This window comes from Notechis scutatus, chromosome 12, assembly GCF_049901735.1.
Source record: "Notechis scutatus isolate UNSWTSFEM ecotype Mainland chromosome 12, rNotScu1.2, whole genome shotgun sequence".
NCBI classification, from domain to species: domain Eukaryota; kingdom Metazoa; phylum Chordata; class Lepidosauria; order Squamata; family Elapidae; genus Notechis; species Notechis scutatus.
In genome coordinates, this window is record NC_142020.1 from 2,194,575 (window position 1) to 2,218,683 (window position 24,109).

At 42.7% G+C, this 24,109-nt stretch overlaps 1 protein-coding gene across 2 annotated transcripts in view; it reads left to right on the plus strand.

Moving 5' to 3' along the window:
- Nucleotides 1-10,247, plus strand: part of RBBP6 (RB binding protein 6, ubiquitin ligase) — a 29,902-nt gene extending 19,655 nt beyond the window's left edge. Inside the window, exons 11-17 of one of the 2 annotated variants that reach the window (XM_026684386.2) lie at nucleotides 1,572-1,671; nucleotides 1,756-1,834; nucleotides 1,921-1,978; nucleotides 2,690-3,055; nucleotides 3,398-3,499; nucleotides 5,595-7,337; nucleotides 8,286-10,247. In XM_026684386.2, the coding sequence (XP_026540171.2) occupies nucleotides 1,572-1,671; nucleotides 1,756-1,834; nucleotides 1,921-1,978; nucleotides 2,690-3,055; nucleotides 3,398-3,499; nucleotides 5,595-7,337; nucleotides 8,286-9,828 (3,991 nt within the window). In that variant the 3' untranslated portion in view covers nucleotides 9,829-10,247. The remainder of the gene's footprint in view (nucleotides 1-1,571; nucleotides 1,672-1,755; nucleotides 1,835-1,920; nucleotides 1,979-2,689; nucleotides 3,056-3,397; nucleotides 3,500-5,594; nucleotides 7,338-8,285) is intronic. The other variant, XM_026684387.2, reaches the window with a different exon arrangement.
- Nucleotides 10,248-24,109: the final 13,862 nt, after the last annotated feature.

Below are 24,109 nucleotides of genomic sequence, written 5' to 3' on the forward strand. Positions count from 1 at the left end.
CAGTTTTGGTTTTGAGAGTCCTCTATATATTTTGTTAGTTGCATAGATTAAACCATATTTATAAACTTTGTATGTTATTTCAGAACAATTGACAGGGAATTAAAATTAAGGACATGTTGGAGATGGGAAAAATTACACTTGACATTGGGGAGAATGTCTCTAATAAAAATAAATGTGTTTCCTAGAATGATGTTTTTGTTTCAAACTATATCTATTTTGATAACTAATGCACGATTTAAGTAATGGTAGAAAACTACCTCTAGGTTTGTATCGTATGGCAAAGCCAAGGATTAAATATAACATCCTCCAAGATACAAAGGAATGAGGATGCTTGAGACTGCCTAATTGGAAATTGTATTTTGCAACCTGTTGCTTGGTTTGGATGAAAGAGTGGACACGCTGAGAAATAAGAGAATTTTAGAATTTGAAGGGCCAAACCTGTGGTTTGGTTTGGTTTCCTATGGAATGATAAATTAAGGATAATGTAGATTTCAAAAATCATTATATTAGAAGTGCCAGGTGGAGAATTTGAAATAGATATAAACTGAAATTGTGCCTGAAAATGCCTTTATAAGGTCTCATCACAGGAAGCATTTTATAGGGGGAAAAACAGGGAAACACAGATGGTTTATATAATTTTAGAAACTTACAAATAGACTAAGGGTCCAGATACATTTTAAGTAACATTTGGGAATTGATTATCAAGAATCCTTCCTGTAGGAAAAAACTTTTGTTTTGAATTCTATAAAAAATTATAAGACTTTTAAAACATCGGCTATTAGAGGGAACTACAGATTATAATTAAAGGAAAAGAACATTCAAACTCAAGTTACAATACAGAGTGAAGTAAAATATTTTAACATTGAATACATTGAAATATATTTTTGAACAATGACCGCAGTTAATTTAAAAATGACCAAGAATGACATGGAAAAAGATGTTATAAACTAACTTGATCAGTCGCTAGGTTTATCAAGTTATAGTAGTCAACCACATTTTAATCAATATGTTGTGTAAGCCAGCTCTTGTGGTAATTTATTGGTTCATGTATCTAGAAAATTGGACTTGTAAATGATAGTTGAGCTTATCTTGTGACATGTGTAATATAGCTGTTTTCTGCTCTTCCTCATGGGTGGGAAGTAACTCACTATTTCAAATCAGGACAAGATTTAGTGCTCTGTGATATTATAAGACCTGTCCATAACCTACTAAATTAAAAGCTACTAGACGATGACAAGTTAATGATAGCACAGAGCACTTCCAATAGAACTTCCCTGTTTATCTTCAAACCTTTTCCTTGGTTTAGAAAACATTTCAATCTCTTAATGATATTTACTTTATCTGTCACTTTTCCAGCTCTTTGTGTCTTTGATGCGTAGACCGTAGAAATGTATAATTATATAGTTATTATAGCTTCATCTCTGTTGTCAGATGCCTTTGTAGTAATTTATTTACCTGCTCATTTAATATATTTCCCATTTTTTCCTCTAAGTGCTTGTAATAATGAAGATAATGTTCCTCCTTCCCAATGTTATCACCAAATAACCTGGAAACTCTTTGTTTCTTTCCAGGGAGGGTGATTGTCTTGGATCAGCTGCTGCTGTTGTGTTGGCCTCCGATCACACAAAGCCTCCTTCCTCTTTATCAATTAGCACTGTGCTGGAAGAAAAGGTAAGCTTTGTTGCCAAATGGAAGCGGCTGGTGTATTTTACAGTAGCAGCACCAATTTAATCCCCTTCCGTTTCCTTCCCAAAGGGCTATCAGGTTCCTGTGCTTGGACAAGCAGCCTTGACTGGGCAGCTGAGTTCTCATGGGCATTCAATACCCACTATGGGTAAGTTTGCACAGCTTGGATCATTCTTGTCATATGCAGCTGGAGTATCTGCCATCCGTATTGAAAACAACTTCTTGTCTATGCAGGTCAGCCAATGAGAACAAATCCTGTCCGCTCTGCAGCCAGTAGGTCAGGCTGGGAGCCGTAAGTATCCTTTCAGAATATCTCTCTCTCTACGTGGTTGTGTGTGCGCGTGCGTGCGTGCGTGCGCATTTGTGTGTGTGTGTGTGTGTGTGTGTTCTTAGGCAGCAAGTGTAGAACATAACCATTAAATAGCTGTTTGTATGTGCATAGGAAGCATCAGTTGCTACTAAAAGGGTTCCAATGTTATGATAATGAGCAACATTTTAAACCTGTCTCTGGACTAAAATGAGCAAGGAAATGTAACACATTTGTTCATAGTGTACAGTTGGGTATAAGATTAGAAAATTATCTCAGTCATATTAATATTAGAATTTAGCATTTTGGGGGGCAAATTGCTATATTATCAGCTATAAGCAAAGCTAAAAAACTCAGACCTCTGTGTAATTCTAGTTTAGTTAGCCTTGAAAAAACTCAAAGGTGGTTCTGGAAAGGGAGTTGAGGTGCAGAGTGCAGCAACTACACAACCACGGCTGTGGGAAATGGTAAGAAGCAGAACTTAGCCAGTGTGCCAGTGTTTATGAGTATATATATTGTGGGGAGGGCTCTTTGTCTGAGTCTAGAGAGCTACAGAGGGAGGACAGCAGAACAGGTTAGTCTGTGGTTGAGCTGTAAGACAGCAGAAGAATGCTCTCTCCGTTTCACGTTCCTCCTCTCTTGCGAACAAAAGACAAGTGTGACACTCAGTGACAACATGTTTTTGGGTTTCTTTAGAAGTTCAAACCGAGGACGCCCGCATAGTGATCGTACACAAAGGACTCAGGCCCCAACACTGCCAGCCTCAACACCAGTCTTTGTGCCCGTGCCTCCACCTCCCCTGTATCCTCCTCCTCCCCACGCACTTCCTCTTCCACCGGGGGTACCTCCACCACAGTTTCCTCCTCAATTTCCACCTGGTCAGCCTCCACCAGCTGGGTACACTGTCCCCCCTCCGGGATACCCCCCGGCTCCAGCAAACATATCAACACCATGGGTACCAACACCAGTACCAACGGCTCACTCAAATACCATCCCAACGACCCAAGCACCTCCTTTATCTAGGGAGGAGTTTTACAGAGAGCAACGGAGACTTAAAGAGGAGTAAGTATTTGGCGCTGGATGAAGTTCCGTTATATTTCATTCTTCTGTTTCAGTAGACGGTTTGGCTGCAGCTGTGCTCAAAATGCGTGTGCTGCGAGCAAACATGACATATAACGTGAGATTTCAGATGTTGGTTTTTCACTACCAGCCTTCAGATCTAAAACCCAGAAACTTGTAATTCTAATAAAATACTATGAAACGTCTTTCCAAAAAAAAACAAAAAACGATGATTCGCATTTTAGTAATATGTGGCATGCAGTCCTTGTTTGAGTTAGTACTCTTAGTGCCTGCTTTATCAGTACAGAATTGCATTGCAGCACAATGTTTTTCTTATTTTAACAGGGAAAAGAAAAAGTCAAAGCTTGATGAGTTTACAAATGATTTTGCTAAAGAACTGATGGAATATAAAAAAATTCAGAAGGAACGCAGGCGTTCTTATTCCCGGTAATTTTTTAAACGTGTCTATCAAAATTTGTTTATTTAGTGCAGCTGCTTTTATGCCACTTAACTTAAATATAAAACAACACCTATGGAAATAGTTTATAATAAACCATATAATATGTATAATATTAATCAACATCCTGATTTTAAAAGTCATGATTATAACCACCTCATCCCATCCCAGTCCCTGAATGTTACGTTTTCTTGTACAATGGTTACACGGTGGGCAGAGAAATTATTCTTGGCAAGAGCCAATTCCAGGCAATCCGTCTGCTGCTGCTTCCAGGTGTCCTCCCCTCACCTGCCATGGGAGCACCCTCTGCTTTGCATCCAGAAGACGGGTGGACAGCCCTTTTCAGTTGGTCTCCTGGCTGGGAGCTGTGGAGGATTAGCTTCTGGTGGAGCAGACTTTTTTTTTTTACTCTGGTGGGTAGGGTCAGAAGTAGCTGAGCACCGAGATCTGTAGAGGCTTAAGGCAGCCATTTTGGATCCTGGAGCCCAATTTCCTTGTGAATATGGAAGTGTAATGGATGCTTTCAGTCTTTGCAGGACTTAAGGCATCTGTGGAGTGCCTCAAATGTCCTGCTAAAAGCAAAGGCCAAAACAGTCTGAGCATTTCTGCCCTGCCCAGTCTGAGGTGCTCAGGAGGCTGCAGTGCCCCATCCTTGAGCCAGGGCATCTCTACCTCTTGCTTTTCCAGGGTCTCATATAGACCAGGTACTCAGGCTACCCTTTATATCATTTTTATCACCCATCTCACCAGGGCAACAATATCAACAGCTTTCTGCCCCAGGCTAGGGAAGCATGGTTCCACGCCCCACTGGACAGACCAAGGGACTATGTTCCTATTCCTGCACTGAGCAGGGTGCTTAGGCCGGTCATCTCTGCTGGTAAGGAGGAGCTGGTGGTGAGAACAGGCATCTCCTATTGCCTGCCACCCCCTCTTCCTTGCCCTTCCAGCTGACAGGTGGGGAGGCAAGGTAAGGTCAGTACCGCTCTGGCCTCCCAAGTGCTCCTCAGCCACTTCTCAGGGAACAGCTCCCTTGGAAAAGGAGGTAGGAAGCAAGCAAAAAAAGTTGCATGCCCTTCTTGTCCCAAGAACAAGGATGCACTCCTGGTGGGCCTCTTGCTTGCTGCCACCTGTGCCCAGAGATAAATCATGGCTGCTGCATTCTCTGCCAGCATCCTGGGCTCTCCTCACTGTCGCCCAGGAGTTGCATCTAGCCCAACCCCACCTGTCCCCTTCATAGACATGGGCTGTTTCCGCTGCTAGGAACCCCCAAGGGCTGCTCCTGCACTCTTCCCCCAAGCAGGTCTCTTTCCAGCACAGCCCTTGGAGGCCTAACCCCTAATCCCCTTGATTCTGTATTAATTATAGCAGGAAAACACCAATTGGTGATGGCTTATTTTCTGGGGGATAAAAAGTGTTTGTGCAATCAAGTTCTAGCCTGCTTTCTATTAAAAGTAACCTGAGAAGTTATAACCCATGCCAAATTTAAAACAATGGATTGTTTTCCTTTAAAGCAAACTAGCAGTGTCATTTCTCGAGAAATGCAACTCAGTTGAGTGGCATTCACCCAAATTGTCCTGGGGCCTCTCAGACATTTTGGGCCATTTCTCTGGCCTGTTTCTGAGGAACTGAAGCAACGCTTGTCCGTCCTCCAGGCGTGCAGCGAAGTGGCTTGAGAGCCCAGCCTTTCAGGCAACCCAGCTCTAGAATGTTCATAGCGGTTCTGCACAGAGATTAGGAATCCAGTTTGTACACACGCACAGGTGTCCTCTCAAACAATTTTAGACCCTTTGCAAGAGTACTAGACAAAACATTTGTTAATTATCTAGCTGATATCCAGCCACAGCCTAGGGAACTGCTGGAGTAGACATTTGGTGAACTCTTTCTGAAAGTTTCAGGATCTTTTCTAAAAGCTGGAAAAGTCCTCTGGGTCCACTCAAAGTATTATTAACCAGTTTTTGAATTGTATATGGCGAATGTCAATATTTTTTAAAAAATACTGCAGAATTCTCTTGTCTCTGTGATGCAAGGTAATTTTTACAGAGATCCAGAAGCTACAATTAAACATTTCTTTTCATTGTGTTCCAGGTCCAAATCGCCATATAGTGCATCTTCCTACTCAAGAAGTTCCTACACTTACTCCAAGTCAAGATCTGGCTCGTCCCGCTCTCGCTCGTACTCTCGGTCCTTTAGCCGCTCCCATTCTCGCTCCTACTCAAGGTCTCCCCCCTACGGCCGGAGGGGCAGAGGCAAGAGCCGGAATTACCGCTCCAGGTCAAGATCACACGGATATCATCGATCAAGATCTAGGTCACCCCCCTACAGAAGGTACCATTCTCGGTCAAGATCTCCAGCATACAGAGGCCAGTCCCCGAATAAGCGGCCCGTTCCTCAGGGAGAAGGAGAACGGGAGTATTTTGGTCGCTACCGAGAAATCCCAGTTTATGACATGAAAGCATATTATGGGAGATCTGTGGATATGAGAGACCCCTTTGAGAAGGAGAGATTCCGTGACTGGGGGGAGAGCTACAGAGAATGGTATGAAAAATACTTTAAGGGCTTCCCAGCTGGAGCCCAACCCAGACCTTTGCTTAACAGAGAGAACTTCTCCCCAGAACGATTTGGCCCTCCTGGACCAAGGAGAGAGAATTCCCCTTACATTCGGGGTCGCAGAGACGATTATCCTGGAGGGCTCGGGCATCGGAACCGAAATCTAGGCGGCGGCTACTCTGAAAAGCTGCCAGGAAGAGAGGGCCACAATATGAAAGACATGACCAAACTGAAGGACAAAGAAATGGACAATCCTTCAGGGGATGCAAAAGGGAATAGGCACAAGAAACACCGGAAAAGACGGAGGGGAGAAGAAGGTGACGGTTTTCCTAGCACTGACTTGTTGGAGGGCTCACGGAAGCCTGCTTCTGGCGAAGAGGGCAGACCGGACTCCCTTTTTGTGCCCACGAGCCGGGACGATGCCACTCCTGTCCGGGACGAGCCAATGGAAGCGGATTCAGTTGCCTTTAAACCCATCTCTGATAAGGAGAGGAAAGAGAAGCCGAAGGGAAGGGTGGAAAAGACGAAGCAGAAAACCTCCGAAGGGGCTGCCACTACCAAGAAGGAGGTGCAAGTCAAACCGGCTAAAGCAGCATCTCAAGAGAAGGCAGAGGCTGACCGTGAAAGATCCCCACGGGCTGAACCTCCTGCCAAAAAGGTGAAGGAAGAGTTGCCAAAGGCTGATGGTCCCAAACCTTCCTCCCAGAAGGACGAGAAGCCTCCAAGTGCTCCCCGTAAAGTCCACCCTCGAGGCACAAAAGAGCATCCAGAGACTAAGTCCACCAAGGAGGAGAAGGCCAAGAAGGAGCATCCCAAGGAGACCAAGCAAGAGAAGCCGTCCAGCAAGGACGAAAAATCCAAGAAACCCGTTGACAAAACCAAACCAGTAGATGCCAAACCTGAAAAGAAGAAGAGAAAAATGGAGGACAAAGTTGAGAAGGAGCCTGAAGCCACATCGCTAAAAGCTTCCAAGCCAGAAGTCGCAGAATCAAAGCCATTGCCAAAGGGGAAGAATGACCCAGAAGCAGAGAAAACAGAGAGTACCCCTGAGAAGGACAAAGCTGTTTTACCAGTTGTTCCTGCAAAGAAGATTAAGCTGAACCGAGAAACGGGCAAAAAGATTGCCAGTGCTGACAACGTCCCTCTGGTGAAAGAAGCCTCAGCCGAGAAGCCTGAGCCGGCGGTGGCAAGCAAAGTGAAGCAAGACAAAGCCAAGGGGAAGCTGAGGAGAAAAGTGGCGGCCGCTGATGGATCGGGTTCCACACTGGTCGATTACACCAGGTACTGCGATTTACGAGGAGGGCGCAGTGGTGGTTCCTGCCCATGACTTGTTAAACCGTCCACAGCCCTTCCGTTAAGCTCCCTCAGATCCTTTTGTTAATAGTTCTGAATTCTTCTGATGGGGCTGAATCCCTTCCCTGGTAAACCCTCAGTTAGTTGTCCTTTCCTCCCAATCCATGTAGTCCAGAGATGACCATGGCCTGTTCCTTCATGACTCTCTGGGATCTTGGGGGTTTTTCGGTTTTTTTTTTTTTTTGCCTGTAGGTATCTTTCCCTTGTATTCCTGACAAAAAACAACAATAACAATAATGTGAATTATATTGGGCTTGTCCTGGAGGCAAGGAATGGTTGCCTGGAATTTTGACAGTTTTTTTCTCAGAACCATAAGATGCAGATTTTTAATATTAGTTTAACAAGTCACATTTTGCTCCTCTAGAGTTAGAACAGTTGAAGATGAAATCAGGCCATTTTATAGAATAAACTTATTATTTAAAAAAATTTAAAGCATATGGTAGTTACCAGGACATTTCCTTATGTTGGGCCAAGGGTCTTCAAACGTGGCAAGTTTAAGAGTTGTGGACTTCAACTCCCAGAATTCCTGAACTAACATGACTGGAGGAGGAATTCTGGGAGTTGAAGTCCTCAGCTGTCACGTTTGAAGACCCCTGGTCTACACACTACACCAGAGGTCTCCAAACTTGGCAACTTTAAGACTTGTGAACTTCAACTCCAAGAATTGCTGAGCTATCATGACTGGAGGAAGAATTCTGGGAGTTGAAATCCACGCGTCTTAAAGCTGTCAAGTTTGAAGACCCCTGTGTTAAGCCGTTAGACAAATGTCTTTTTGGTGAGACAGGGAAACTCATATTCCCACTGCAAAATTAGGAGTTGAAATTACACACTTTGGTATTGCCCACAATAAACCTTTCTTGTTTCTTGCCTCCTCAGTACAAGCTCTGCTGGAGGCAGTCCAGTGAAGAAGCTGGAAGATAAAGTAGACACCAAGCGCACCGTCATCAAGACTCTGGAAGAATACAACAATGACATTACTGCCCCTGCTGAAGATGTCATCATCATGATCCAGGTTCCCCAGTCCAAGTGGGACAAAGATGATTTCGACTCTGAGGAAGAAGAAGAGAATGTTAAGTCTGCACAAGTCCCGTCTGCCATTGGGAAGCCGGCCAGTGTCATCAAGACTGTCAACACAAAGCTGCCCACTCCTGTCAAACAGAACGAGAAGGACCCTGAACCCACAGAGAGAAATCCAAGAGCCACAAAGGAACCTGGCCGTGAAACTTCGCAGCCTGACCCCAAAACCTCCAAAACGGCGGCATCCAATGAGAAGGGGAAGGCCAAAGACCGGGACCACACTGCCTCTGACCGAGACCCTTCTGAGAAAAGAAAGAGTGGAGCTCAGCCAGAGAAGGACCGTTCAGAGCGCGGGACAGAGCAAGGAAATGCCAAGGGGGGGTCTTCTCACTCCTCCCGGGACAGCAGGTCTTCAGACAAACATGACTCTGCCCACGGATCCGGCCCAAAGGACTTTACTCCTAGCCGAGAGAAGAAGTCAGACGGGGACAGCAGCAGAGACCACTCCAGCTCCAAGCGCAGAGAGGAAAGGAGTGGGCTCACGCGAAAGAAAGCGTCACCTTCACGGACCCGGGAACCAGCCCCCTCCGCGTCCAAGAGCAAGACCAGGGAGGAGCGAGCGGAGCAGCCCAAGAAGGAGAGCTGGGAGTCCAAGCGGAGCAGTTACAGCCCATCCAGGGACCGCAGGCAGAACGACTCCAAGAACGCCTACGACTCCAGGCGTCCAGCAGAACAGCCCAAGGCCCAAGAGAAGGGCTCGGGCAAGGAGAGAGAGAAGCAGCGGCCATCCTCGGAGGCCTGGAGCAATAAAGAGAGGGGGGCATCTGGAAGCAAGTCTACATTCAGACGGGGCTCCCCAGAAGCCAAGGAGCAAGGAGCTCCGCAGAACGACAAGAATGCCGCCAAGCCACGGCCTCAGCTGAGCCACACGTCCCGTCTCTCTTCGGACCCAACGCGGGAGACGGACGAGGCAGCTTTTGTCCCAGACTACAACGAAAGCGACAGCGACAGCAACGGTTCAACAAAACAGGACAACTCCCCAGGGAAAAAAACCAGAGACGGGAAGGAGAAGCCAAAAGAGGCTGCAGCCCCCACTGCCCTGGCTCCCCAGCCCAGCCGGAGCCAGAGCCCCAGCAGCCCCAGTGCCAGCCCCTCAGGGAGCCAAGGCCGGAGCCGCAGCAGCAGCGCCAGCTCTGCGGACAGTCAGGATAGCAAAAAGAAGAGGAAGAAGAAGGACAAGAAGAAGCACAAGAAACACAAGAAGCACAAGAAGCATAAGAAACACCCTGGCACCGAGTCAGAAGCCGAGAAGAGCCAAAAACATAAACACAAGAAAAAGAAGTCGAAGAAGAGCAAGGAGAAGGAGAAGGAGAACCCCAAAGCAAAACCTGTCCCGGTCTAGGGGGCAGGACGGACTCAGCCACCGGGATGGCATTTTGTCCTCATGTAAAGTTACAAGAGCCTTGTAAATAGAGCTACAACAGACCCCGTGCTGCACTTACCGAATTGCTGCTTGATTTGATTTTTACATCAGAGCTTTATAAAGTGAACATTTTGTACAGATTTGTGAGTTGTGACGATGTAATATGGGAGGAGGAGGAGGGTGGGTAAGTTTTCTTTTAATTTGGGGGGCATTTTATTTCTATCCACCGTTACCTTAGTTTGGGTGGAGTTGACTGTACTGTGAAAAAAATTCACACTTTTTTTAATTGCCTGTCAAGATGAGTAAAAGGGCTGAGATCTGTTTAAAATATCAGCTGGAGGGATTCATTACAGCCCTGTTCTGTTACTTTTGGATGATAAATAAAAAAGTTCATTGAATCTTAATGTGGTAGTTTTATAGCTCCAGTGTTAATAAAGCAAACGGATAAAATTGTGGCATAAATTCTACACAGAGATGAACAGAGTTTATTGTAGGGGCCTTCAGTAGCTCCATTTCTCAACATGGGGAGGCAAGAAGGGAAGCAGCTGCAATGTGCATCCTTGTTTACCATCCATCCAGGGTTTGGAGTTCTTTCCATAATACGAGAGGGTGGTTTTCTCCCGGAATCCCATGAAACATTCGTGCCATGTTAAACAGGAAGGGCTCTTACCTACAGAAGGGGCAGATCAAAGGTTTGGTGGCCTTCCGAAGCATCAGTAAGGTGAACATTACCTGTCCAAGCACACTTGATGGGCTGAAACTATTTCCTTAGCACCGTAGAGAACTGTCAGTCCATCTCAGTGTTAGTTGAACTTCAGATGGGTCTCTGAAGTTTGGGCAGATAAGGCCCATTGTGTTCTTTAGACTGGCCCACAGTGGGATTGAAGGAGGAGCTACATCTTTCCTGACCTTTCCTGACCCCATCCCCCCAAGTGGAAGAGCCCAGAAGCTCAGTTTTGGTCCTTTCTGCATGTGGTTTTAGGAGTGGCTCAAAGTGTGGAGTAGTAGATCCATTCTGTTCTGTGTCAGAACACAGCTCCATTCCTGTTCACATTTCCTTGGGCCACAAGGAGAGGATTGGACATATTCTCGGGCTGCAGGACATAAAATTCCCAGATTGCATCAATTGGTAGATTCCTCCCTGCTGTAGATAATTTCAGAGGAGCACAAACTCTCGCAGCAGATTTTGCACTCTTACCATCCCTCCTAGATCTAGCAAGAGACTGTTTTCACTTTGAAGAGCCTACTGGACAAATACTAGAGGTGAACATTGAGATGCTATTGCTTCACCCCCATTCCTGTCCAGGGACAAACTGCAGAGTAAGGCACATATCTACCAAATATACTAGATCATATGCAAAAATAATTTTCCTGAAGTTTTGGGTTGTCCCACCAAAGTAGACGATGTGGCTCATACAATTTCCGTGGGTCTTCTTGCATCCTGGCATGCATGCATGCACACATGAAACAGCCACATCAGAATGAACACATGAGGATGTCACCCAATGGTCTGGCTGCTGTGCTTGTGACTGATTCCAGAGGGAGGTGGAGCAGCAGCCTTCCAGCCTCAGGAGCTTTCCAGGTATTATCAAAGGGTCAAGCACCTTTAAGCCAGCACAAACAGGTAGCTTGTAGAGACTTTGTTAATCAAATTTGTTGAAAGACTTGCAGAAATCTCAGCTGCTGCACTTTCATTTTCAGAAGCAATTGAATCTTCCAAACTGCTAGTGTACATTCTCAGCCTGCTAACCCAGCTTTTGTGTGAGTTGGCAAAGAGGCTGAGTGAAGGTCTAGGTGTCCAGAGCTGGTTTGTCAGGTCTGAACACATCATCCCATGAAATATCTGCATTGGGCAGCTCTGGCTGAGGATACCAGAATCAGACACAACACTAGAGCAGAAACATGCTTGGAAAGGGGAACACACATACAGGTGAAACTCGAAAAATTAGAATATGGTGTAAAAAGTTCATTTATTTCAGTAATGCAACTTAAAAGGTGAACCTAATATATGAGATAGACTCATTACATGCAAAGCAAGATTGTTGAGGTAATTCCCCGTTAGGAGAATGAGCGCATACAGGGAGACGTATAGAGTATAGTGTTTGAATAATACACAGCATACAGATACACTGTACAGTAAATGTAGGGTTTTACTTTCAATAAAGGTTTAAGCAAAGTTCAAAATAGGCAGTCCAAAGTCATTCACAGGTAAATAAGTCAGTTTTTCAATTCAGGGATAATTCAATAACAAAGTCCAGTGTCAAAAAAAAAACAGTTCAGTATCAGACTTATATTAAATCCAGTAATATCAGTCAATTAGAAGAAATGGAGGAACAGCAATACTTTCCAACAGAAGGAAACAGAGATACACTTTCTTCTGAGACTAAGGCTAAACAACCCAGGTTTCTGGCTCCATCTTATGGCCGTTTAAGAAACCACACCTATACAGTTTTGCATTTTCTTAAAGATACAGCTTCAAAATGTTTATCCTGGTTTATATATTTCTAACCCAAATAGCTGTTAGGTGACTTATTCCTAACATTCTCCCCCTTTGGGTAAGACAATATATACAACCTTACATTCTAAGTCCATAATCTTCACAGCACGCCTTATGCTTTATAGAGCCTTGGGCCTTTGTAAAATGATCTGCTATATTGTTTTCTGGCATACAGTATTCTAGCTTAATCATTTTACTTTGCACACATTGTCTCACATTTAAATATCTTAAATCTGTGTGTTTCGTTCTTGTTTTAACAGCAATATTTGAAGCCATCTGTATTGCTGATTGGTTGTCTTCGTAAACAACAATAGAATCTGTTACATTAATTCCCATATCAATTAATAATTGCTTATACAAAACTAAATCTGTACATAGTAAAGACAAACATGAGAATTCAGCCTCCATTGTTGACAAACTTAGATGTTTCTGTCTAATAGACCTCCATCCAATCAATGCTTTTCCCAATAATACAGCAGTACCCGATGTAGATTTTCGTGTATTTATGTCTGTAGCAAAACTTGCATCAGCATATGCAGTCAAATTCAGTTCATCTTTGTTAAGGATATACCCTAGCAGAATGTGCACAGCAGTCAGGCAGTCAGGCGAATATGAGAGAAAGCGTTTTTTTAGTTTACACACTCAGTAAAAAACGGATACACTGTCGTAGTTGAATAGTTTATTCCATTATGAGTTTAGCAGGATCAAACAGTCCAAATATCATTCACTAGTGTTCAGTCAGTTCAGTCTGGAGATTGTTCAATTTCAAAAATCCAGTGTCGAAAAAAAAAGGTCAGTTAACTTACAATGTCAATCCATAAATCAGTCCAATAAATATCTTCTCACAGTAGGTTAGATATGCAGCATTCAAAACTCTTTCCTCCTTCGACGTCAGCAACAGGGAACAGGCAGAACAATCAACCATCAATCCAGTAGCAATCCAGGTTCTCTAGCTCCCTCTTATGGCAGTTTCTCAACCTCACCCAAATTATATCATTTAGAGTTTAAAGTGAAAACACATTTAAACTTTGCTATCATGGTTTATATATTATTTACCCAAACAACGTTAGGTAGCTATGGTTATTCCTAACATACTCCCCTTTTGGGTAACATAAAAATATATACATCTCTTTACAATCTTAACCCATAATCATCACAACTTTCTTTTTTAAAAAAAACAACAAGTTTTATTAATTTTTAAAACACACAAATTATCATTATTCATTACATGTTTAAACCTTTTTTCATTGTAAATTTAACAAGTCAGATAAATTATGATTCTATTTTAAACCATTTCCATATAACATACAAAAACCTCTTATTCAATTTCTCTTTACTTCTCTTTACTCTTATTCAATATTATTATTATTATTATTTCATCTATTTCTTTCTGACTTAGTTACCATTATTCTCATTCTATATTTCTGCAAGCTTTTACTAATTCTCCCCCCCAAAAAAACATATACACACAACACACAAAACATAAAAAAATCTTTTTGGAAAGTAACTTGGACCTAGGTATCTCTCTCTTCATGGACTTCAATTATCTTCATGCTCATCTTACATATCATTACTTATTTTATTTACCATTCTGAGTCTTCTATATTAACTTCTCCACATATTTCACTCTTCTTAATTCTATCTTAATTAATCATCTTAGTTTGAATCATTATATTTGTATCTTTTGTCCATTTTTTATCGTCCCTTTGTCTCATTCCTTATAAAAAAGAAAAAATAAGTTTCTCCTGAAATCATTAATCAGAGTATGATGCCTTTCTATCTCCCCTAAATTAATCAAATTAACCTTTAAGATAACATCCAATACCCAATCCGATTTTGCTTGGTACATTCTATCTAACTAGTACATCCAAAATATTTAAATACATAATTAGACAATAAATCCAAATATTAAAAACAAATACTATAATAAAAATTTTATAATAACATCAATACCATAATCTTATTAAACTCTTTAATTAAAACAGTATTCTAAACCTCCCTATTATTAAATTTTAAAGCCTATCATTATTAAACATTTTAACATTTTAATCTCTTATCAACTCTTAAACCATTACAATACTACCATCTCATCTTATGTACCTTGCAAAATCTTTTGAAAAAAATTATACTTTATCCATTATCCATAAAAATCCTTTTTTTTATTTAATTTCAAAACATTGTAGCTTTTCTCCACCTTTTCCCTTTCTTTCTTCTCCCAACAAACCTTTCTACCCCCCCTTCTTCTAGCCTCTGCCTTACTGGCTTCCCTTCTCTGTCGTGTTCCTTTTCCCTTTTGTTTACTGTCATCATATTGATTTTGCACCTTATTTTTCCCTTTCTTAAATGTTTTTTAGATCTTAAGTCTTTTAGTTCTCTTCTTTTCTCTCTTCCTTCTTTCTTGATCAAATTCTGAGATTCATTAAAAATGGCTCCTTTCTTTCTTTCTTGTTCCTCTGCTGTCTTCATCTGTTGTAATGTTTGTTGATAGTTAGTAAGCGCCATTTCTAAAAAAAGGAAAGCTTCTTCCACACCATCTTTACCATTTTTTTGCTTGTTCATATTCTTTTCTTAGTTCCTCAACAGAAAAGCCATTATAAATCTTTTCTTTTCTTTTTCCCTTCTTTCTTCTTACAACAACCAGAATATTCCAAAGAAAATAAAAAAATAAAGCAGTCCCAAAGTTATCAGTCAGTCCAAACCAAGGCAGAGTTCTCACTTTCTCCTTCTGGGGTAATATCAATCAAAGAGAAAGAAAGTCCAAATCTGTTTAAAATCTTATTGCAATATATTCTAGACTTCAAATCCTTAAGGCATCTCCTCCAACAAAGTCTTAGCATACAAATATTTTCTTTTTAATCCTCTCTTCCCACTCATCGCTTAAACCAATTTTCACCTAAAAAAATAGGTTTCTTAATATCCAGTTATTTATTCTGTAGGAAAAGAGGGTAAGCTATCCTTTCAGCACCATCAAACAGCCGCTTTTTCCTCTTCTGGCAGGTATTATTCAGAAAGTCATACTTTTCAGGAATTTTATTAAATATGTCTTAGAGTCCTAGGAGCCAAGAAAAACTTTCTCCTTTCAAGCACTTTCTCCACTTCCTCCTGCGCATTCTTACCCGGCTGCCAGCTTCTTTGTGACGGCCACGGACCGCCGCTGCACCGTCCTGGGAAAAGGGGGTTCTACCGGCCGGGGAGGGGTCTGCAACACCCCAAACCCCTCTCCGGATCTCCCCTACCTTCAGCTGCCCCTGCAGGGGGCCTAGCTCCGTACCACGTCTGGGCCGGAGCCCCAAGCGGCTAAGCGCAGCAGGGATCAGCGCGCAGCCGCCAAATCCCTGCCGCTCGCGGCCGACAAACCGGAAGTTCTTTGTGTTTGATTGAACCTTGGGCCTTCGTAAATTGATCAGCTATATTGTCTTCAGACATACAATATTCCAGTCTTATCTAATTACTTTGTACAGATTGTCTTACATTTAGATATCTAAGATCTGTATGCTTAGTTCTCGTTTTCACAGCAATATTTGTAGCCATTGTGTGGCTGCTTGATTGTCCTCATATACTACAATGGAATCATTTACATTTATTCCCATATCCATTAACAATTGTTTATAAAGAATCAAATCAGTACACAACAAAGATAGACATGAAAATTCTGCTTCCATTGTAGACATACTTATGTGTTGCTGTCTAATTGACCTCCAACCAATCAGTGCCTTTCCTAACAGTATAGCCGTACCTGAAGTTGATTTCCTAGTGTTTATGTCTGTTGCAAAACTTGCATCAGCATATGCACTTAAAATCAGATCATCTTTTGGCTCCAAATACAATGCATAGTGCATTGTCCTTTTAAGATATCTTAAGATATGTTTTGTCAGCTTGCCAGTGTCGTTCAGTAGGTTCAGCGTTGAATCGTGCCAATTGATTAACGCTATACGCAATATCTGCCCTTGACCAATTACTAATGTACGATAGACTACCAATTAGCGATTGATAGATAGTTTTATCAAACTTTGGACTTTGAATATCAGTGTGGCTAAATTCTTGACTCATTGGAGTTTTAGCCGACACAAAGTTCCATCTTGTATGTTTTTAGTAATTGATAAATCTTATCCTCTTGAGATATCTTATAGCCACCTTTGGTTTTATTTATGGTTAATCCTAGATACTGCTTTATCTCTCCTAGTTGCTTTATTTTTATCTTCTTACCTAATAATGATATTATTTCAGTAGCTTCATTGTTAGTTTTTGTGATTAAGGCAATATCATCAGTGAATAATAATAACAATGATACTGTTCCATTAGTCTCTCTCTTAAATAAACATGAATCAGCTAAACCTGCTTTAAACCCTATATTGGTTAACTCCTTAACAATATATTGGTTCCATTAAGTAACCAGATTGTTTTAATCCAGGGGTCCTCAACCACTGGGCCGCGGACCGTGCCGGGCCGTGGAGCACTTCTGTACCGGGCCGCAAAGAAAAAAATTTTTTTTAAAATGGCGGCTTTCTTCGCCTTCGGTGAATGCTGCTGGGATCGGGATCAAGGACACAAATGAAAGAAGGGGAGGAGGAAGCAACCAAAGCCTGTCCTGCTCCCTGGCTCAGCAGCTTGGTTTCCTCCCGCCTCGTTCCTCTCTCAGTCGCTCTCTCGCTGCTCCACCAGCCCAGGAAGAAACTGCTTCAAAGAAGCCGGGGCTTTTCCTGTCGCCGCAGCTCCTCCGAGCGCCCGGTCACCCCCACCCCGCCCGCCCACGCACGGTTCAATTCAGTGCCCGTTCTGCCTGCCTGCCTTCGTTAATGGTTGATTCGGAACAGCTTCGGCTGAGTAAAAGGCGAATAGTTATTATTCTCAGCCGAAGCTGCTCCCAAACAACCAGAAACTAAGGCAGGCAGGCAGAACGAGCACTGGGTTGAACGCAGCGCGTGGCGGGCGGGGTGGGGGTGGGTGAAACGGGCGCGGAGGAGCTGCGGCGACAGGAAAAGCCACCACCCCGGCTTCTTTGAAGCAGTTTCTTCCTGGGCTGGTGGAGCAGCGAGAGAGCGACTGAGAGAGGAACCAGGCGGGAGGAAACCCAAGCCTCCTCCCCAGTCCTTGAAAAAGTGTTTCTGCTTGAAACCGGTCCCTGGTACAAAAAGGTTAGGGACCACTGTTTTAATCCATAAAGACTCTTTTTAAGCTTCCAACAGTCATTATATGTTCTATCGTTCTTAATTTCTACAGGTTTCTTTAGGTATATTGTGTGCTGCAATGGTGCATGCAGATAGGCAGTTTCTACATCTAAGTGATTTATGATATACCGTATATGCCGGCGTATAAGACGACCCGGCGTATAAAAGACCCCCCAACATTTCCACTCAAAATATAGTTTGTTATATACTCGCCCCTCTTCCGCACGCCTTCCACTTTTGCACTTTTTTTTTTTTTTTGAGGCACTTTTGTCTACCGTGGAAAGCGAATCCCGTGAAGCCGAAAGAGCAGCCAGCCTTCTCCCAGCTCCCAAGGAAGCGAGGCTCGCACCGCCCGGGCTCCGCTGAGGTATCCGGCTGGAGCTGTCAGGAGTTGTTACCGCTGGCGCGGCTCCATGCAGCTCCAGTCCCGCGTTGCCTCGGGAAGGGAAGGCAAAAAGGAAGAGCCGCGGCTTTTGCCTTTCCCTTCCCGAGGCAACGGGACTGGAGCCGCGAGCCGCGCCAGCGGTAACAACTCCTGACAGCCCCAGCCGGATACCTCAGCGGAGCTCGGGCGGTGCGAGCCTCGTTTCCTTGGGAGCTGGGAGCAGGCTGGCTGCTCCTTTCGGCTTCACGGGATTCGTTTCCACGGTGCTTAAAGTGCCTCAGCCGCGGCAGCCGCAGTGCTTCCCAATTACTATTTGCCGGCGTATAAGGCGACCCGGCGTATAAGACGACCCCCAATTGGAGGCATCTTTTCAGGGCAAAAGTCGTCTTATACGCCGGCAAATACGGTAGTTCTTCTTAGCTGCCCACACTAAAGCTGCTCTCAAGGTTGTTGCTTTTAGACTCGGTGCAAATACTTCGTCATAATCACTTGCAGTTTGATTAAATCCTTGAGCTACCAACCTAGCCTTATGGGTAACAGTTCCATATTTACCTGTTTTCAATTTAAATATCCATTTACAGCCAATGGATTTTTACCTGGAGGTAATTTAACGTTTTCATAAACTTCCATTTGTTTCAATGAGTTTAGTTCCTTCTCCATCGCTCTATGCCAATTTTCTTAATCCTTTGCAGGATACATTCTAAGTTCTTCAACAGTAGTTGGAACTTTACTAACTTGGCAAACTACACTTGCTTGGTACCTGTCAGGTGGTCTGGTTTCACGTGTTGAACGTCTAGGTATTACAGGGCTTACAGGTGGACTTACTTGTTCCTGTATTACTTGTTCCTGTTTATCTACCTCATTCTGTTCATCTATTCTTTCCTGTTCTGCTTTTATGAGCTCTTCCTGTACTTCTTCTTTAATTGTACTCTTTTGCTTACTGATATATTGATTTGATCTTCTATAGGTTTCTATGATTATATCCTTACTTGAATCTTGCTCCAGTTTTTCCCATCCTACATGTTCAAGGAATTGTACACTAGCACTACAGTAAACGCTAGATGTACCTTTTTCCCAGAATCTGTATGATTTGTGATTAGATTCATAACCTACAAAGAATAACTTTTTAGCCCTATGCTGCCCCTTATGTCTCAGTTGTGTAGGAATGTGCACCCATGCTGGTGCTCCAAATGTGTGCATGTAGCTTAGGTCAGGTTTTCTACCATGCCACCGTGCGAATGGTAATTCACCTGTTGTTGTGTTAACAACATTATTTAATATATGATTACCACACATTATTGCTTCTCCCCACAAAGTTTCAGGTAATTCTGAATCTGACAACATAGTACGAGCTATTGCTTGTATTGTTTGGCCTCGTCTTTCTATAAAAGAATTATGTTGTGGCCTATATGGTGCAGACTTTTATGTTCAACACCTGCCATCTTCAGTCTATTTTGGAATTTCTTATTTATAAATTCCGTACCATTATCAGTTACAAGAGTTACTAGTTTTCTTTTAGTTTTTCTTTCAACAAACTTCAACCAATTAAAGAAATTCTGATATGTTTCCGTTTTACTCTTCATTAAATAACAGAAACCATATCTTGAATAATGATCAGTATGCTTAATATATAACAAGCACCTCCCATACTAGGTTTTTTAGGACCTATAATATCAGCAAATACTACCTCTAGGGCAGGGGTGGGCAAACTTTTTGGCTCGGGGGCCGCATTGACTTTTAAAATTTGACAGACGGGCCGGGTCAGCACAAGATTTTTGGGAATCACCCCCTTCCCCCCCTTCTCCTCCTTCCTCCCCTCGGAGGCCCCTGAGTCAGGAGTTGCTACCGCTGGCGCGCTCCGCGCGGCTCCAGTCCCGTGTTGCCTCGGGAAGGGAAAGGCAAAAGGAAGAGCCGCAGCGGTGCTTTGCAACGGGAGCAGCGGCACCGGAGGCTCAGGCTCAGCGGCTCCTGGTTTTGCCTTTTCCTTCCCAAGGCAACGGGACTGGGCCGCACGGAGCTGCGCCCGGCGGTAGCAACTCCTGACAGCCCCAGCCGGACACCTGAGCGGAGCCGGGCGAAACTGCCTGTTGCTGCTGCCGGAGCACCGCCGGGTTGCCTCCTCAAGCAGCCCGCCCGCCCGCTGGGCTTCCCCTCTGCCACGCGGCTCGGGGCCAGGCGCGAGCGCCGCAAGTTAAAGGAAGCCGAAAGTTGCTGGGAAGTTGCTCGAGTGCTGGGAGTAGGCTTTTAAAGTGCCGCCTGAGCAAAGTTTAAGCAGCCCGCCCGCCCGCTGGCGGAACCCTTCCCGCTCCTCGGTGGGAAGACGCTCCAGCCTGCAAACTTTGCCTTTGCAAAGTTTAAGCCTGAAGCCCGGAAAAAAAGGGGATCGGCGGGGACTCACCGGAGAGGTCGCACTCGAAGGTGATTTGAACTCCCAGCCGAGGCCTTTGCAAATTTCTTTTCTTTCCTACCCCTAGATCGCTCCGCACTGTTTTGCAGCTTTGGGGGCCACGCGGCACAGGGCAATACGCCACGCCCAGCGATTTTTTTCAGGGGCGGGCGGATTGAACAGACCAATGGCAGCAATTTTTTTCAGGGGCGGGCAGCATTGGACAGACCAACGGGCCGGATGTGGCCAGCGGGCGTGGTTTGCCCACCCCTGCTCTAGGGGCTCTTTAGTTTTAAATCCATTAATTCTATTTGCTGGTATTACCTTGCTTTTTTTCTTGACTGCAAGCATTGCAGTGCAAATACTTACTGCAAGGCTTCAGTTTTATACCTTCAGACAGTTCAACCGTTTGCTTGAGCATTTTAAAATTTATATGCCTAAACGTCTGTGTAGCAAATGTATGCATTCGTCATGAGGCTTAACGTTATTATACACTGTATTAGCCACATCTAATTGATTATCATTCAATACATACAATTCATCTTTTAAAGTTGCAGTCACTTTTTTACCTTCCTTTTCTATTATGCAGTTTTCTCCCTAAAGGTAACTACATAACCTAGTTTAATCAAAACTCTAACTGAAAGCAAATTAAACTTAAGTTGTGGTACATACATTTTAACATTTTCTTTTATACACGAACAATGTGCAATACCTTCAGCTTTTGCTTTCATTTTCCAGCCATTAGCTAACGATATCTGTTGTGAACTCATTGACATCTTAATAAATCTTTTCTTATCTTTTGTTATGCAGTGCGACGCTCCACTATCTACAACCCATAAATTATTATTTACAATTTTGCTGCTATACATGGCTATTTCAAAAAAATTTCATCTTTTTGATGCTTTTTGGCATTCTGGCGTTTTCCTTTTTGCAGAATCTAGCCAAATGTCCTTTTCCTCCACAATTAAAACATTTTTAATTGTATAGGCTGTTGAAGATAATTTCTCTTCTTGTGGTTGTTCCCTTCTCAATTGATCCCTTTCAAGCCTTCTCCTGGCTTCTTCAATTAATCTGCCAGTAATGTCAGTTAATGTGAGGTTATCTTTTGGCAGTACTTCCAGTGAAGTTACATAGTCATCATAGCTCTCATCTAACGAAGACAAAATTATATAAACCTGATGCAGTTCTGTGAAGATAAGTTCTTTTTCATGCAGTTCCTGAAAATCCTCTTCATAGTGTTTATATGAGTCAACATGTCTCCATTCTTTTGAAGATGTGTTCTGAACAGCCTCCGTGTAAGATTTATATCTGCTCCTACACTGTCTCGAACATAAATCTTCTTTAAATTCTCCCAACACTTAGCAGCTGTTTCTTCTCCATGAATATGGACAAGCTGCTGGTCACAGAGTGTCAGTCCTATTATACATAGAGCTTGCTCATTTTTCAGTTTATATTCATTTATTTTCTGGGCATCATTCTCATCTTCCGGATCCCAATCATCTACCTCTGGTGGGTTTTGAATTATACTCCACAAACCTTCTCTGCGTAGAAGTAGACTGCATTTCATAGACCATGAAACATAGTTTGTTCCATCCAGTTTGGATATTAGAGACAAACTTGGTAAATTGACTTGTGCCATTTTTCTTTGGATATTAAACTATAATAAACTAATAAAACACAGCTGTCGGTTTACAGTATTGTGTAACTACACTAACTCTCAATTTATATAAGCCTGTTGTATCCTGGTTAGTCTGACTGTGCAGCCTGAGCCCATAACCAGTGTTAGGGATATACCCTAGCAGAATGTGCACAGCAGTCAGGCAGTCAGGCGAATATGAGAGAAAGCGTTTTTTAGTTTACACACTCAGTAAAAACGGATACACTGTCGTAGTTGAATAGTTTATTCCATTATGAGTTTAGCAGGGTCAAACAGTCCAAATATCATTCACTAGTGTTCAGTCAGTTCAGTCTGGAGATTGTTCAATTTCAAAAATCCAGTGTCGAAAAAAAAGGTCAGTTAACTTACAATGTCAATCCATAAATCAGTCCAATAAATATCTTCTCACAGTAGATTAGATATGCAGCATTCAAAACTCTTTCCTCCTTCGACGTCAGCAACAGGGAACACGCAGAACAATCAACCATCAATCCAGTAGCAATCCAGGTTCTCTAGCTCCCTCTTATGGCAGTTTCTCAACCGCACCCAAATTATATCATTTAGAGTTTAAAGTGAAAACACATTTAAACTTTGCTATCATGGTTTATATATTATTTACCCAAACAACGTTAGGTAACTATGGTTATTCCTAACAATCTTTAGGCTCCAAATACAATGCATAGTGCATTGTTTGTTTCAGGTATCTTAACACACGTTTAGCAGCTTGCCAGTGCCTTTCAGTTGGCTCAGCGTTAAATCTCGCTAATTGATTAGCACTGTATGCGATATCTGGCCTTGACCAATTACTGAGATAAGATAAACTACCAATCAAGGACTGATAAATGTTCTTATCAAAAATAGAACTTTGAACATCACTATGGCTAAACTCCTGGCTCATTGATGTCTTAGCCGGCTTACAAAGTTCCATTTTAAAACTTTTTAGTAATTGGTTAATTTTATCTGCCTGTGAGATCTTGTATCCTCCCCTAGTTCTATCTATCTTTAAACCAAGATATTGTTTGATTTCTCCTAATTGTTTTATCTTAAATTTCTTTTCCAATAGTGAAATTATCTCAGTAGCTTCTTATTCAGTTTTGGTGATTAATGCTATGTCATCAGTAAATAATAACAATAATGAAATCATACCATTACTTTCTCTTTTAAACAAACATGGATCAGCCATGCCAGCTATAAAGCCTATCTTAGTTAATTCTTTAACTATACATTGGTTCCACTCATATCCTGATTGCTTTAAGCCATAAAGACTCTTTTTCAATCTCCAGCAATCAGTTGTATTATCATTTTTGAGACCTAAAGGTTTCTTTAAATATATAGTGTGTTGCAGTGGTGCATTCAGATAAGCTGTTTCTACATCCAAATGATTTACAATGTATTTCTCCTTAGCTGCCCACACTAATGCTGCCCTTAATGTAATAGCCTTCAGACTAGGTGCAAACACCTCATCGTAGTCATTTACTGTCTGATTAAATCCTTGTGCTACTAACCTGGCTTTATGGGTAACAGTCCCATCCACACCTGTCTTTAGCTTATATATCCATTAAATCCTATGGCATGTTTACCTGGTGGTAACTTAACCTTTTTGTATACCTCCAGTCTTTTTAATGATTCCAGTTCCTTATCCATTGCTTTCTGCCAAGCAGCCTGATTCTTAGCAGAAAACAGTTTTAATTCACTATAATTACTTGGAGCTGTATTCACTTGGCATACAACACTAGCCTGATATCTATCAGGTGGTCGTGTTACTCGGGTTGAACATCTTGGTATTACAGGGCTTACTGGTGGACTTTCCTGTGCCACCTGCTTCTGTTCTTCTATTTCTTCCTGTGCCTGTTCTACTACTTCCTCCTTTCTTCCTCTTTAATGGCTATTTGTTGTTTACTGATATCATCTTTAGGGACTGTTTGGGTGTCAATAATAATATCATTGCTGGATTCCTGTTCCAGTTTATCCCACCCAACGTGCTCAAGAAATTTTGCATTAGCACTACAATAAACATGAGCTGTGCCTTGATCCCAAAATATAAATGATTTATGGTTGGCCTCATAACCCACAAAAAATAACTTCTTAGCTCTATGTTGCCCTTTCAGTCTTACTTGTGAGGGAATATGCACCCATGCTGGAGCTCCAAATGTGTGTAGGTAACTTA